We start from the raw sequence: 15,474 nt of genomic DNA, 5'->3' as shown, positions 1-15,474 counted from the left end.
CAGTCCTATTAATGCAGATCAGGGTGAGCCTGTCTCCATCCCTCCTGTAATCCACAATCAGTTTTTTGGACATTGAGGGAGAGATTGGCACCTCTGTGTCAGGGTGTTAACCTCTCCTCTGTGGGCTGTCTTGTCACCACTCGAAATAAGGCCAATCTACGTCGTGTCATCTGCAAATTTGATCGGATTGGAGCTGTGTGTGGCAACACAGTTGTGGGTCATCTCTGTTCATAATAGCTCAGACCTGCACTGGTCTAGCAGTATGGGATCTTTCATTAAGCTCTGTAATAAACTTGAACGCTGACCTTCTACCACAGTGGTGAGTGTGTTTAAACCTCTGTAGAGATGACTAGGCACTGATAGAAGTAATGCAGATCATACAGTTTTATTGAGAGATACAGCAATAGTAACAGGCCCTTCTGGCCCAATGAGCTCGCACTGCCCAATTACCCCCTTGTGTCCAGTTAACCTACTAACCCACACACCTTTGTAATGTTGGAGCAGAGGAGATTTACAAGGACGTTGCCTGGATTGGAGGATGTACCTTTTGAGAATGGGTTGAGTGAACTTGGCCTTTTTTCCTTGGAGCGACAGAGGATGAGAGGTGACCTGATAGAGATGTATAAGATGATGAGAGGCATTGATCGTGTGGAGAGTCAGAGGCTTTTTCCCAGGGCTGAAATGGCTAGCATGGGGGGCATAGTTTTAAGGTGCTTGGAAGTAGGTATAGAGGGGATGGCAGGGGTAAGTTTTTCACACAAAGTGGTGGGTGTGTGGAATGCACTGCTGGCAATAGTGGTGGAGGCGGATACTATGGGGACTTTTAAGAGACTCTTAGGTAGGTACATGGAGCTTAGAAAGATAGAGGGCTATGCAGTAGGAAAATTCTAGAGAGTTTCTAGAGTAGATTACATGGTCGGCACAACATTGTGGGCCAAAGGGCCTGTAATGTGCTGTAGATTTCTGTGTTGTATTTATGAAACCAGAGCACCAGGAGGAAACCTACACTGTCATGGGAATTTTTGTGTAAAGTAACCAGTAAAATGATCCATTAGCTTACATTCCTTGCATGTTTTGCTTTGAGCTGCAGTTAAAATTAGACTTTAGAACCACTCCCACGGTTCATTAGTTCACTTTAATATCAATCAGCTGACATGAGTGTTTAAGTTGCAGTGTTAGAATCCACCAGTTTATAGACGTTGGTGAATGGAGTTCTATAAAATGCTTGCAATCACCATGGAACAATGCTTTCATTCAGTACACAGCACATGAAGTAGGAACGTGGTTGGTTCACATGGTTCTTCAGGGCTACTCTACCATTTAGTAATTCCACGTTTCCAACTCAATTCCACATCCTTTAATTCCTTTTAAAGCCGGATGTTTTTTTGGTTTCTGCCTTGAATACACAGAGCAGGCATCTACAGTCCTTTAGATAATGCTGAACAAGAAAGACTTTGCTTCCTGAATACTTTTGGGGGGTATCTTGTGGATTTTGGGCCATTATTCAAGAAAATTCCATAGTGATTTTCATATCGTGCACCATTTTTTAAAAAATCACCTGTATTTGTTTTTTCAATTCATAATGCAAGTCAGAATAACTGATGCTATGATGAAGGAAGGCATTTTTGTTGGTCCACAAATCGACAGGTCATCAATGACAGGTAATTCAAAGAACTTCCAGTGGGACTGGAGAAAATTGCATGGAAAGCATTCCAGGATGTTGTTGAAAATTTTCTTGGCAACTACCGAGCACCAAACTACGTGCAGCTGGTTGACAGCATGCTTCAAGCATACAAAACCATTAAGTGCAGCATGTCCCTACAGACTCGTTTTCTGCATTCCCATTTAGACTTCTTCCCTGCAAATCCTGTCACTGTCAGTGACGAGTATGGTGAAAGACGCCACCAGGACATTGCAGTCATGGAGAAACAGTATCAGGGTGACTGGAATCCATCAGTGCTGGCTGATTATTGTTGGACACTTAAGTGAGAAGCCTCAGGCACTGAGTACAAATGTAAATCATCAACAAAACACTTCTAGCTTAGTTAAACTACTGCAAAGTGCCAGCACCATTATTCAGTGAAAGTAATTACGTTCAATAAAAGTTAATTCCCTGTTTCTCCAAATTTCTACATGATGCAAGTAGCCTGAAATTGTATTTGTGTTCCGCTTCAAGTGGTCTATCATAAACAAAAATATATATATATATATAAATTCTGAGGAAGCAACACTACCAAAAAAATACTTGTCCAGTGTAATAAACCATCCTAATCAATGAAGTATATCTTCCTCATTGCATGGAATGGATCCTTCTGCTCAATGTGTACTTGCCAGCCATCAGCTACCCATCTGTTCTCTGACTTTAAATGGCTTCTCCTCCATATCCTGACACTTTCTCCCTTGTTCTGGATTACCCAGCCTCAATAGCAGTGTTTGTCATCTGGGAGCTACCAGAGAACAGAAGCTGGAATCAGCGTAAAAGACACTGGTGGAGACCCAGTGCGGAGTTAGCATTTTTGGAGGGAAATGAATATATTTTAGCCCAGATGAAGGATCTGGACCCGAGAGGTCAACTGTCCTTTTCCATCCATGGATGCTTCCTTGCAGCATCTTGTATTGCATTTGTCATCAAATCTGCCAAACACTCTACAAATGTTCTCCATAAGAATGTGATCCCAATATAGAAAATAGAATCCTATGCTACTTTTTATTCATGGGATAGCACTTGTTCAAGGAAACAATGCAGTTGGTTGAATGGTGTCACAGCAACAACCTTACACTCAATGTCAGTGTTCCGAAGAACTGATAAAGGACTTCAGGAAGGTGAAGTCTAGGGAACACACACCAGTCCTCATTGAGGGATCAGAAGTGGAAAGTGTGAGCATCTAAAAGACCCATCCTGGGTTCAATATATTGACACAATTACAAAGAAGGCTATATTTTGTCAGGAGTCTGAGCAGAATTGTTGTGTTACCAAAGGCACTCACAAATTTCTATAGGTGTACCCTGGGGAGCATTCTAACTGGTTACATCAGTGTCTGGTGTGGAGGGGCCACGGCACAGGATCAGAAAAAGCCGCAGAAAGTTGTAAACTCAGCCAGCTCCATCGTGAACACTAGTCTCCCCAGCATCCAGGACACCTTCAAAAGGTGATGCTTCAAAAAGTCAGCATTCATCATTAAGGACCTTCATCACCCAGTGCAAGCCCTCTTCTTATTGTTACCATCAAGGAGGAAGTAAAGCAGCCTGAAGACACTCACACTGGATGTTTCAGGAACAGCTTGTTCCCCTCTGCCATCAGATATCCAAATGGACCATGATCACATAAACACTCCCTCACTTTTTTCCTTTCTTTTGCATGACTTCAGTAATTTTTTAATGTACACTTATTGTAATTTATAGTTATTATATATTGCAATATACTGCTGCCGTAAAACAGCAAATTTCACAACATACACCAGTGATGTTATGCCTGATTCTGATTCTACAGGAAATATGTGATAGCACTGGGGGGATGCAGATGAACTATGTACTTTCAACGTTTGTTATTTGACCTATTCAGTGGACCAATCAGTTGGAGAGTTAGAGGATCCTTGTATTGCTTTCATTCTGACCTTTATTCATTCAAAGTTCAAAGTAAATGTATTATCGAAGTACATATATGTCACCATATACAACCCTGAGATTCATTTTCTTGCAGACATACTCGGTAAATCCATGAAAGAATAATAACTATAATAGAATCAATGAAAGACCCCACCAAATGCTATTGGAGCCTGAATCCCACTGCACTTGAAACAGCTGTGGTGCATGTGAAAGGATCATCCACCCTCTTGTGGACTATACATTCATTGAGAAGGTTTAGAAAGAGCTGTTGTGGTCCTTGTCAACATTTCTGCTCAGCAGACGTGTAAATTTGGTCTCTGATCCACAGGTTGCTACCAGGGATGTGCACCGTGGCAAACATCGACTCTGAAGATTATCAAGATACACTTTGATCTGCCTGTTCTTCCAATGTGAGCAGATGTTTAGAAGTGTGTGCTGTTAACTGACCCTTTCCAAGTTGCAGAAGTACTTGCTGAGGATTGCAGTACAGCTCAGTGTAGCCAAGGCTCTGTGAGGAAAGACTGCAGACTAGGGTCCCACTGCATTTGGACACAGGGGTTGGGTCCTCTCAAACAAGGGTGACGTGATTGTGTAGAAGTTAACATAACACTAATACAGTGCCTGCAAACTGGCCTCAATTCCACCGTTGTCCGTAAGGGGGTTGTACGTTCTCCCTGTGACAGTGTGGGGTTCCTTCAAGTGCTTTGCTTTCCTGCCACATTCCAAATACGTACAGGTTAGTAAGTTATTTGGTCACATTGGTATAATTGGATGGTGCAGGCCTGTTACTTGGTGTACCTCTAAATATTTTTTTAAATCTCTGCCTTATTTAAGCAATAAATGTGAGTGGCAATGTTGATTGTAAGGAAATGTGTTGATGTTACGATGAATGTAAAAAAACATGGCTGTATTTAATGTGTATATGTTGTGATTAAAATATGTTTTATAATGAGAAAGTTTCTGATAAGGAAAAAAATCGAGAAGTATTGCAATGGCCTACTTGAATCCTTTTTGGTATTGCCTGCAGAGAGGAGGTGGAAGAGCTCAAGCCTGGTGCTAGGCAAATAACCACTTCCTCAATGTCAACAAGGCCAAGGAGGTTGTTCTTGACTTCAGGAGCACACATACCACTCACATCAGTGGCAGAGCAGTGGAAACTGCGAGTATCTTCAAACTTTTGGGCGTTCACATCTCACGCATTTTCTCATCGTCCCGGAACACATTCTACACAATCAGGAAAGCTCACCAACACCACTACTTTCTGAGGGGGCTGAAGAGAGCTGGACTATGCACATCTATGTTCGTGTCTTTCTACAGATGCGCAGCAGAGAGCATCCCAAAATGCTGCATCACTGCATGGTGTGGAAACTGCTCTGTGGCAAAAGGAGGCTGTATAAGACTGCACAATGCATCACTGGCACCAGTCTACCTGCCATCAGAGACGTATGTACAGAATTGTGCTGCAAAATGGCTGGTAAAATCATGAAGGATGCCATCCACCCTGTTCATGGTCTGGCCCCAGTTCAATCAGTAAGGAGGCTAAATTGCATCCATGCCTAGACCACCAGACTCAAAAATTGTCAACATGGAGCAGAGAGCGAGTTTGATAAATCTGGTGGAAGCAAAGGATGTTGGGAATGATGAGGATGGAGTGCTGCAGGAGGGGTGTGGTGCAAGGGGCGAGGGGTGGCAGAGGTGCAGTCACACCCAGCCCTGAGACACTAGGCAAAGCTACTTGATTCCAGACAGTTGGTTTATTGATCAATACAGAATGTCTCTGAGACTTCCTCTCCCTGCCCCTTTCCCGTTCTCACTTCACAATAGAGACCCATATCAGAATCAGGTTTACCGTTTCTTATTTGTTATGAAATTTGTTTTTATTTTGCGGCAGCAATACAGTGCAGTAAGTAAAATTACCTTATATCCTAGCTATATACTGTATATGTGCCTAAGACTTTTGCAAGAGTACTGTACATACAATCTATGTATATAAGCTATTTTGTGTATTTATTGTGTTTTATTATTGTGTTCTTGTTACATGAATGAAGGTACTAGAGAAAATTACTGGTAGATACGAAGCAGCTTCTTTATTCGACAAAATAAGGTACAGCAGGCATGATAGGAAGACCTTTTTCGGGGCAAGGTCTTGCTGGCCCAACATGGGGCTCGATATTTTATGTGCCAAACATCAAAGTTCACTCCATATTTACAATGTATGGACAATGCTTTCTTTGAAACTACATACAGCCTTCACACCTCCTGATTCACATCCACGCCACACATATCCAAATGAATTTTAATCAGCATTGACTGGACTGGGATTCACAGCCTTTAGGCATCCATTGTTCAGAGCTCCACGCCAAATTAAATGCACATTTTCAGATGTGAAGACTATTAGCCAAAGTCAATTGTTAAATGTATATGTCCTAAACCCAAAAATCACTCTAACATTCTTTATCTTATTGTGTTTTTTTTGAGCTGCATTGGAGCTGGAGTGACAACTATTTCATTCTCCTTTACACTTGTGCACTGGAAACAGCCTTAAGCAATCTTGAGATGGGTATAGTCTGTAATGGAAGAACCAAGACTAGTTAATGTACAAAATAGTGAATATTCTTTTTCCTGGAGCAATGCTGTGAGTTTTATAATATAATTAAGCTTTCACACACTGGGAATCAGGAAATGAGATAATCCTGTAACGAAAGCTATTCTGCTCAGTAATATATTCTGTTTCATCACTTTGCTATCGTGCTTTACTTTGCCAGAATGGCCATCAGACTACTGCAGACACATTTGTGACCAGTGGTAATAGAACACAGGACATAGACAGTACAGCCCAGGGACAGTCCCTTCAGCCCAAAATGTTGTGCTGAACCAGCTAAAAAGCAAATCAAAAACACCTAAACTCGAATCCCTCCTACTTACACCATGTCCTCACGTTCATGTGCCAATATAAACATCTCTTAAAAGCCTCCACTGTATTTGCCTGTACCACCATATCGGGTAGCGCATTCCAGGCATCCACCACAGCCTGAGTAAAATATTTACCCCTCACATCCCCTTGAGCTCTCCCGCTCTCCCCTTCAATACATGCCCTCCGGTGTTAGATATTTCAACCTTGGATACTCTCTGTCCACTCTATCTATGCCTCGCATAATCTTATAAACTTCTATCAGATCTCCCCTCAGCCTCTGGTGCTTCAGGGAAAACAGCCCAAGTTTATCCAATCTCTCACAATGGCCCCTTCCCCCTAAACCAGACAGTGTCCTGGTGAACCTCTTCTGCATCCTCTCTGAAGCCTCAACATCCTTCCTATACTGGGGCGAGCAGAACTGTACGCAATACTCCAGATGTGGCCTAGCCAGAGTTTTATAAAGTTTTATAATGGGCTTGAATATCTTGTATGACACCCGCGCAGAGCTCGCAGCCTCAGTGGAACCATGTTCACTGATGGCTCTTAACATGATGATTATTCCTGACTAATGCATTTTCCTCGTTCATTGACAGGAATCACTTGCTGTGTTACAGTGTCAGATGCAGTGCAGTAGCTGCTCGAGATATTGATCCTGAAATTGACACTAATAACAAGGTACTTATTTAGCTAATAATAATATAGCAGTGATCTTTTGTTCTCTATGATTGCTTTTAAGTTTCCCTTTAACACAATGTCAATTAAATCAATGTTATTGATTGAGGGTAAATTGTTGACTTGGGATACTCTATGAAATTAATTCCCTCTTACTAGAAACTGCCACAGGATCTTCTGAGATCTGGAGTGAGTAGAGAAGGAATTACTTTTAACAGTTGTTTTAAAGATTAGCTTTATTTATCACGTGTACATGAAAGCCTGCAGTGAAATGCATTTAATTTTGATTCTCATTCCAATGTGTCGACGTGTGGCCTCCTCTTGAGCCAAAGTGCGGCCATCCTCAGGATGCAGTAGCAACACCTTACGTTCTTTTTGAGTACAGTACCCTCCATCCTGATGGGATGAATAATGGTTTCAACCCCCCCTCCCCGTCCTCTATTCCCCACTCTGACCTTTCACTTCTCTCACCTACCTATTACTTCCCCCTGGGTCCCCCCCTCCTTCCCTTTCTCCAATGGCACACTCTTCTCTCCTATCAGAGTCTTTCTACTCCAGCCCTTGACCTTTCCCACACACTTGGCTTCAACTATCACCCTCCAGTTAGCCTATTCCCTCCCACCCCCACCTTTTAACGGGCATCTTGCCCTTGCCTTCTCAGACCTGATGAAGGGTCTTGACCCGAAATGTTGACTGTTTACTCCTTTCCATAGAGGCTGCCTGACCAGCTGAGCATTTTGTGTGTGTATATGTGTGTGTGTGTGTGTGTGTGTGTGTTGCAATGAAATGCATTGTTTTCATCAATGACTGACACAATCCAAGGATGTAGAGAGTGCAGCCTGCAAGTATCGTCATACTTCAAGCTCAATATAGCATGCCCATAACTTACTAACCCACATGTCTTTGCAATGTGGGGGAAAGTAGAGCCCCTGGAGGAAATCCACATGACCAGGGAGCAAACATGCAAACTCCTCAGAGAAAGCAGTGAGATTTCAACCCCGATTTTACAGCTGGTGCTGTAGAGTATTGCTCCTCATGCTACCATGAAATAGGCATCAAGGGTGACGAGCCTCTGTAATTCTCCATCCCAGGGATTGTACAGGCTGGATTATTAAGTGTATTCACAGCTGATTTTTGGACTACAGGGAATCGAGAGCTGGAAAGTGAAATGACACTAACAATTGTATCAGTCACGTGCTCAAGTGGGCTCTTTGGTTTTCCCGTCCTACCTGTTATGCTCTAGCATGGGAGCATCCGCAATCAGTGCTTAACTGCTAGAATTCAGTCTTAATCCTTTATTTCACAGACTGGAATGTAATCCTTTGGGCTGAACAGGTGAACCTTTACCCTTTAGAATATCCTCAAAGATGATTTTCAGAAGTAAACTTGGAGCAGTGGTGGTGGTTGGCAGAGAATGCTTTACTGTTAAATGCCTCACCATTGTGTATGGACACATCATGTAAATGTCATTATTTTCCCTCCTGTTTTTTTTTTTAAATTTAGGCCTGTCCACCATTCTTCCTGCCTGTGTCTGCCCTGCGTATGCAACTCTTTATCGGGTTGAGAGCTGTGTGCCATTCCAGGAACCACCTAATACTGCTGTCCAAAGCAGAATTCAACGCACAAAGCAGACAGAATGAATCCAGTAAAGGATCGTGAGTAATTTTGTTTCAGCCTGTCACTCCATAGCATTTGGGCATAATGGCTTTCCCTGATGAATCAATCCCAAAGGGCAGCTTGCAAATCAGAAAGAAAATCTAAATGAAGCCCGATAACCGAGTTCATTATTGGATCCAAATTGATCGTTTTACCTCCCTTGTAGCAAGGAATATTTAACGACATTTTACTACAGATGTATCCACATGATTATCAGACCCAAGTCCCTAGGTACCAAAACCAATGTGCGTAATAGTGTTGAGGATGTCTCTGATCTACAGTACTGTGCAAATGTTTCAGGCACACATATATATATATATATATATATACTGTAGCTAGGGTGCAGTACTGTATTTGTCAACGTGGAACAGAGAGCAAGTTTGTAAAGGTGGCAGGAGCAAAGGATGTTGGGAATGGTGAGGGTGGAGTGCCACAGGAGGGGTGTGGGACAGGTGGCAGAGGAGGAGTGTCAGGAGTGGTGTGTGGTGCGGGTATAGAGACACGCAGACCTGAGACACCAGGCAAGGTTATTTGATTCCAAACAGTTACAGAATGTCTCTCTGGTGCTTCCTGCTCCCTGCTTTCTTCTTACCCCTTTTCTCAACCATGATTCCCCTCTCCCTGCCCTCCTTCCCACTCGGTCCACATTAGAGACCCACATCAGAATCAGGTTTATCATCACTCACATATGTCATGAAATCTGTTGTTTTTTTGCAGCAGCAGTGCCCTGCAATACATAAAATTACTTCAGTACCGTGCAAAAGTCTTAGGCACCCTAGCTATATATGCACAGTACTGTACATGTGGGTGTCTATGTTGACGCTATGTTAGATTTTCTCGATAACTCTGAAAGGCTACCGAGTACTTACACTGTGCCTAACATTAATGATTTATTTTTAATTAATGTTAATAATCCTTTGAGGCATCATTTATTTAAAAATGGCAATGTGAACACAATGCAGTACCACACAATCGAGCCATGGTGCCTCAGTATTTAAATTACAAGACTAATAATCCAGAGGTCAGGACAAGTCATTTACAGTAAATAACAAAGTTATGCAATAATTTGGAGAACTCAGTTTCAATCCTGCCCTGAGAGCTGTGCAATTTAAATCTAGTTGATCTAATGAAACAATCATGTAAAAAAAAATCAATCAGGTTTACTGATGTCTTCCTGAATAGGAGAACTGCCTTCCTTTCTCAGTCTGTAACCCCAGGCGTTCCAAAGTGTTGAATCGTGAAACCCCTTTGTAAAAATGGTTTCAGAGATGAGAGTACTATCAGGGCTAAGCAGCTGATCTTGTTTTTGTCTGCTAGTTTAAGAGCAATGAGTGGTCCCTGTGCCAGTGTTGCTCAGATGCTGAGAGAAGAATAAATGAGATATTGTGGCAATGTTTGAGCTACACCTCTGCGGACTGGCAGCTTCTCACGTGCATTAGGGAACAATTATTGATGGTAACTGCTTGGTCTACAAGCTAGCATCATCAATATAACCCAGTTAGCAGTCGTTTCCCAGCCATGACACACAACAATTCTAAACAGGAGAAAGTCTGCAGATGCTGGACATCCAAAGCAACACATACAAAATGCTGGAGGAACTCAGCAGGCCAGGCAGCATCCATGGAAATGAATAAACAGTTGATGTTTCGGGCCTAGACTCTTCTTCAGGACTGAGAAGGGAGGGGGAAGATGCCAGAATAAAAGGTTAGGGGGAGGGGAAAGAGGCTAGCTGGAAGGCAACAGGTGAAGCCAGGTGGGTGGGAAAGGTCAAGGCTGGAGAAGAAGGAATCTGATAGGAGAGGAGAGTGGGACAAGGGAGAAAAGGGAAGAAGGAGGAGACCCAGGGAGAAGTAATAGGCAGGTGAGAATGAGGAATAGATAAAAAGGGGGTTGGGGTATTTTTTTTGCTGGAAGTAGAAATTGATGTAGGATATGCAGATGGTATGTAAGGTGTTGCTTTTCTGCTCTGAGGGTGGCCTCATTTTAGCACGAGGAGGCCATAGACTGATATGTCGGAACAGGAATGAGAAAAGGAATTAAAATGTTTGGCCACCGGGAAGTCCTGCTTGTGGCAGATGGTGCGGAGGTGCTGGATGAAGTGGTTGCTCAACTGACTGTAGGTCTGGTCTCACCCAGTGTAGCGAGGCCACATCAGATGACACCAGGACTTCGGTTCCAGCCCGAAAGGTCAACGGTACATTTTTCCATAGATGCTGCCTGGCCTGCTGAGCTCATGCAGCATTTTGTGTGCGTTGCTCGGCTGGATGCCTGAGGGAAGCTGGGTGGGTGGGGTGGGGAGGCAGTGAGGGTGGTGGGAGGTAAAAATATGTTTAGTGGTAGGATCCTTTTGGAGATGGTGGAAGTTGTGGAGGGTAATGTGTTGATTGCAGAGACTGCTGGGGTGGAAGGTAAGGACAACAGGGACTCTATCACTATTACAACGGGAAGATGGATTGAGCGCGGATATACGGGAAACGGAGGAGTTGCAGGTGAGGGCAGCATCAATAGTAGAGCAAGGCTTCCCCCTCCCTTCCTGTCTCCTGTTCTGCTTTCTGCCTTTCCCCTAATGGTTCCCATTTTCACTTCCTCATCAGATTCCAGCATAGGTAGTCCTTAAACATTCTCGACTACTTCCTTCCAGCAGCTGTCTCCAACCTTAACCCTCCCCTCTCCTCAGCCCACCTTGCTCCATCTGCCTCCATCTATCATCCCCACCCCCCCCCCCCCCAGCCTCTGCTTCCCATCTTCACCCCAACCCCTGGAACAACCTGCCCGTCATTTTTCACCCCTCGTCAGTCCACCAATTAGCTTGGGTTCCTATCCCACCAGTTCTCCCCTCCCCCCCCACACACACACATTTTATACTAACTGTCTCCCCTCACCACTCTTGATCTCAACACGTGAGTGCATTCCAAACTATCAGTTGCTTTCTCCTCACCAACCCATTCTCACCCCCACCCCACGATACAGCTTGACCTGCTGAGATTCTCCAGCAAACTATGCTGTGAAGTTGCTACAGCTGCAGCCGGTCCAGTTACAAGCCATGGGGCTTGCCTAATTCAGCTAAGGCAGCAAATTAGCAAATAAGAGCTGAGCAGATTTTTTTCATTTTCTTTGCAGACTCCAAAGATCCAGGACTCTGAATAATACGCCACCAGTTATTAAGGAATGTGGCTGGAATTTATACTGCTTGCAGGTGATTCCAACAGTTCAGCTGTGCAAAGAGATGGTGAGTGGCTAACCTTTTCAGCTGGTGTTGAGTTGAAAGGAAGTCCCGGAGCCCGAGGACCCACACCTCGGGGTACATCAACAGCTGCTTCCCCACTGCAACCAGATTCTTGAAATTACCTCAAAAATGCTAACCTTCTCTCTGTCTCCCTTCCTCCCTCTCTCTGTCTCCCCCTCCCTCTCTCTGTCTCCCTTCCTTTGTCTCCCTCCCTCTCTGTGTCTGTCTGTCTCTCTCCTCTCTGTCTCTCTCCTCTCTGCTCTCTGTCTCCTCTCTGTCTCTCTCCTCTCTGCTCTCTGTCTCCTCTCTCTCTCCTCTGTCTCCCTCCCTTTCTCCCTTTCCCTCCCTCTCTCCCTCTCCCTCCCTCCCTCCCTCTCTTCATTTCCCTCCCTCCCTCCCGTTCTCCGTCCCACCCCCACTCTCCATCCTACCCCCCCTACTCTCCGTCCCACTCCCCTTGTCCCTGTCTCTCTGGCTACCTCCCTGCCTCTCTCCCTCTCTCCGCCTTCCTCCCTCTCTCCGCCTCTCTCCCTCTCTCTCTGCCTCCCTCCCTCCTTCCCATTCTCCATCCCACCCCCCACTCTCCATCCTACCCCCCCCACTCTCTGTCCCACTCCTCTTGTCCCTGTCTCTCTGGCTACCTCCCTGCCTCTCTCTCTCCCTGTCTCCTCCATGACATCAGGGTAAAATGTTTATTTTGTTTATTTGCACACTCGCTACTTGCTGTGAGATTAATGAATTTTATGTTAATTTGTGTTTGTTAGTTGCTGTGCTGCGATTGCAGAACGGTAAGTTATTGGTGGCGTTTATACCCTGTGTTTGCCAATGATAAACTTGGGCACTGTTCTCTGGCCCTCCTGTAGGTGGAGTACAGCTTGAAGTACAAGACCTGCAGTCCACAGAGTTACGTCCACTTGCTGAGTGAAGCACACCTCATGCTAAAGGCTGCTCTCCTGGATCCCGACCTCGGCCAGTGTGACAGCCCCGAACTACTCTCCGCTTTCCGAGAGAACTGCATCCAGTTGGGAGACTGTTTTAGTCAGTATGTGCTATCACTTTTTTACTGGGTCCTCGTTACCGTAAAATATTGAAACGCAGAGTTGTCGGGGCCATGTATCCTCACAACATAAGACTCCATTTGGCCCATCAGATCTTTCCTGGCTCAAGGAGTGAACCCGTTCCCCCACTACTTTCTTGCTCCCACACTCCTGTCAAGTTCTACTACTTGGGGCAATTTAGCACAGCCTTTAAACTGACCCATCACGTCTTTGGGATGTGGGAAGAGACTGAAGCACCCAGAGGAAGCCCACACAGTCACAGAGCACGCATGCAAACTCCACGCAGGCCGCACCAGAGGTCAGTGGTCGAACCCCTGTCACTGGAGGTGTGGGGCAGTGTCTCCACTGGCTGCACCAACCTTGCAGTCCGACCACATTAACACGAGATCATCTGACACCTGCAAATGTCTCTACGTCTGGTTTGTAGCGGTCCATACTTGGAGCACTGTGTACAATCCTGGAGCCTAAAAGAATACGGCACACTGCTGCTTTGAAGACCACAGGAACTGTGTAGTGAGATGAGATTACGTATATCTGACTTGAATCTCCTGAAACACTGGATGACAGAAACTAAATTCATTAAATAATTTTGATGAATATTCATAGAGTCATAGAAAACTACAGCATAGAAACATGCCCTTTGGCTCATCTGGTCCATGCCGAACCACTTAAACTGCCTACCCCCATCGATCTGTACCGGGACCATAACCCTCCATATACTTCCCATCCATTTACCTATCCAAACTTCTTTTAAACATTGAAATCGAGCTCCCATGCACCATGAGCTCATTCCACATTCTCACAACTCTCTAAGTGAAGAAATTTCCCCTCATGTTCCCCTTAAACATTTCACTTTTCACCTTTCACCCTCAACTGTGAACTGCAGTAGTAGCCCCACCCAACCTCAGTGGCAAAAGCCTGCTTGTATTTACCCTACCTGTACTCCTCATAATGTTGTATGCCTCCGTCAAAATTGCTGTCAGTCTTCTACAGTCCAAGGAATAAAGTCCTAGCCTATTCAACCTTTCCTTATAACCCAGGCCCTCCAGACCCGGCAACATCCTTGTAAGTGAGAGTAGAGTGATGGGGTGAGTGGTGACCAGGACAGGGCAAAACACACGAGTCAAATTGGAAGCCCTTCATGGATAGGGAAGTGATAGAGTGTGTCTCTGTCAGAGAAAGCTGTATCATCGTGACTTTGTTTAAAAGAAAAGTTGACAGGCTGTTGGAAGGGGACTTAACTGGATAATTCCTTCAGTTATTTGATTTAATAGTTCGGTTTTTACTGTTTTGATGTATCTCGCAGATTGCCATTGTACTGATGAAGTGATCCAGCATTTTGTGTGTGTCACCTACCTGGGTACAACCACTCTTAGTTGCCACCTAATTCTTCTGCTTTTAAACATTGATATATATTTATTAACAATGGGTGTTCCATTATTTTTTAACTAGCCCGCGTTAAGGGCTTGAATGACTGCATGAACAGAATCTGTGTTGAAGGCTGTTTTAATTGCTGTGTGGACTTATTTTGGCACTAGGTTTGAGATGGATGATTTTCACCTCACTCTCCCCTACTATAAGATGTCGGGCAAGTCATTGAGTGAACTAATCAGCAGGATGCTTGTCTGGGAAAATGAACCTCAGAAGTTTGGAAAAGGATTTATGTACTACTTGAAGCACTTAGTCTATGAGGAAATTGAAGAGCCGCTCAGTGCAGTAAGCAGTTTTAATTTTAGACTTGGATGCAATCTGACTTTATTCAGAATATTCCATTCGGTGCTGCCTAGTGTTGCCTGGCTATTGGTCTGAGTTGATCCACCATCAGACTGATGTGGGAAGGAAATAATGCAAATGTTGGTGTTTCAGGCAGATTTGTAGATGGTCAAACTTAGAAACACATTGTAAAACAATTTTAGCCACCCAAGTGGAAAGTATCTGTATGTCCTCTCCTCACAAACTCCTTCAATTCAACCACCAGCTCTGCTGCTCCACAATAAATCAGTTAATATCAGTAATTCTGGAGGAACTCGGCATGTCAGATAACATCCATGGAGAAGAATAAACGATTGCCGCTTCGGGTCGAGACCATTTATTGAGGGTCCTGCTGAAGCGTCTCGGTTCGAAGCGTCAACTGTTTGTTTCCCTCCATAAATGCTGTCTGACCCGCTGAGTTCTTCCAGCATCTTGTGTGTATTCATCTGGATTTCCAGCATCTGCAGAATCTCTTGTGTTTATAGTTGACAATACTTCCACTGCTCTGCTTAGAACCTGTTCCAAGTGTTTGTGTAAAGAGGAGATTTAAGAAATAATTTCCGTGTCTCAGAGTCCCGGTTTAATTTGAT

The 15,474-nt window shown here is 44.3% G+C and overlaps 1 protein-coding gene across 5 annotated transcripts in view; it reads left to right on the top strand.

The window, feature by feature from the left end:
• Window positions 1–15,474, top strand: part of hps3 (HPS3 biogenesis of lysosomal organelles complex 2 subunit 1) — a 77,156-nt gene that overhangs the window by 23,099 nt on the left and 38,583 nt on the right. For all 5 annotated transcript variants that reach the window (XM_063045377.1, XM_063045378.1, XM_063045376.1 and 2 more), the window contains exons 7-11: window positions 7,114–7,195; window positions 8,696–8,847; window positions 11,969–12,077; window positions 12,938–13,116; window positions 14,671–14,848. In XM_063045377.1, coding sequence (XP_062901447.1) covers window positions 7,114–7,195; window positions 8,696–8,847; window positions 11,969–12,077; window positions 12,938–13,116; window positions 14,671–14,848 — 700 coding nt within the window. The remainder of the gene's footprint in view (window positions 1–7,113; window positions 7,196–8,695; window positions 8,848–11,968; window positions 12,078–12,937; window positions 13,117–14,670; window positions 14,849–15,474) is intronic.

The sequence above is a fragment of the Mobula hypostoma genome, chromosome 4, assembly GCF_963921235.1.
Source record: "Mobula hypostoma chromosome 4, sMobHyp1.1, whole genome shotgun sequence".
Taxonomy (NCBI): domain Eukaryota; kingdom Metazoa; phylum Chordata; class Chondrichthyes; order Myliobatiformes; family Myliobatidae; genus Mobula; species Mobula hypostoma.
The sequence above is the reverse complement of the archived record's forward strand: the minus strand, read 5'-3'. Positions and strand labels throughout refer to the sequence as shown.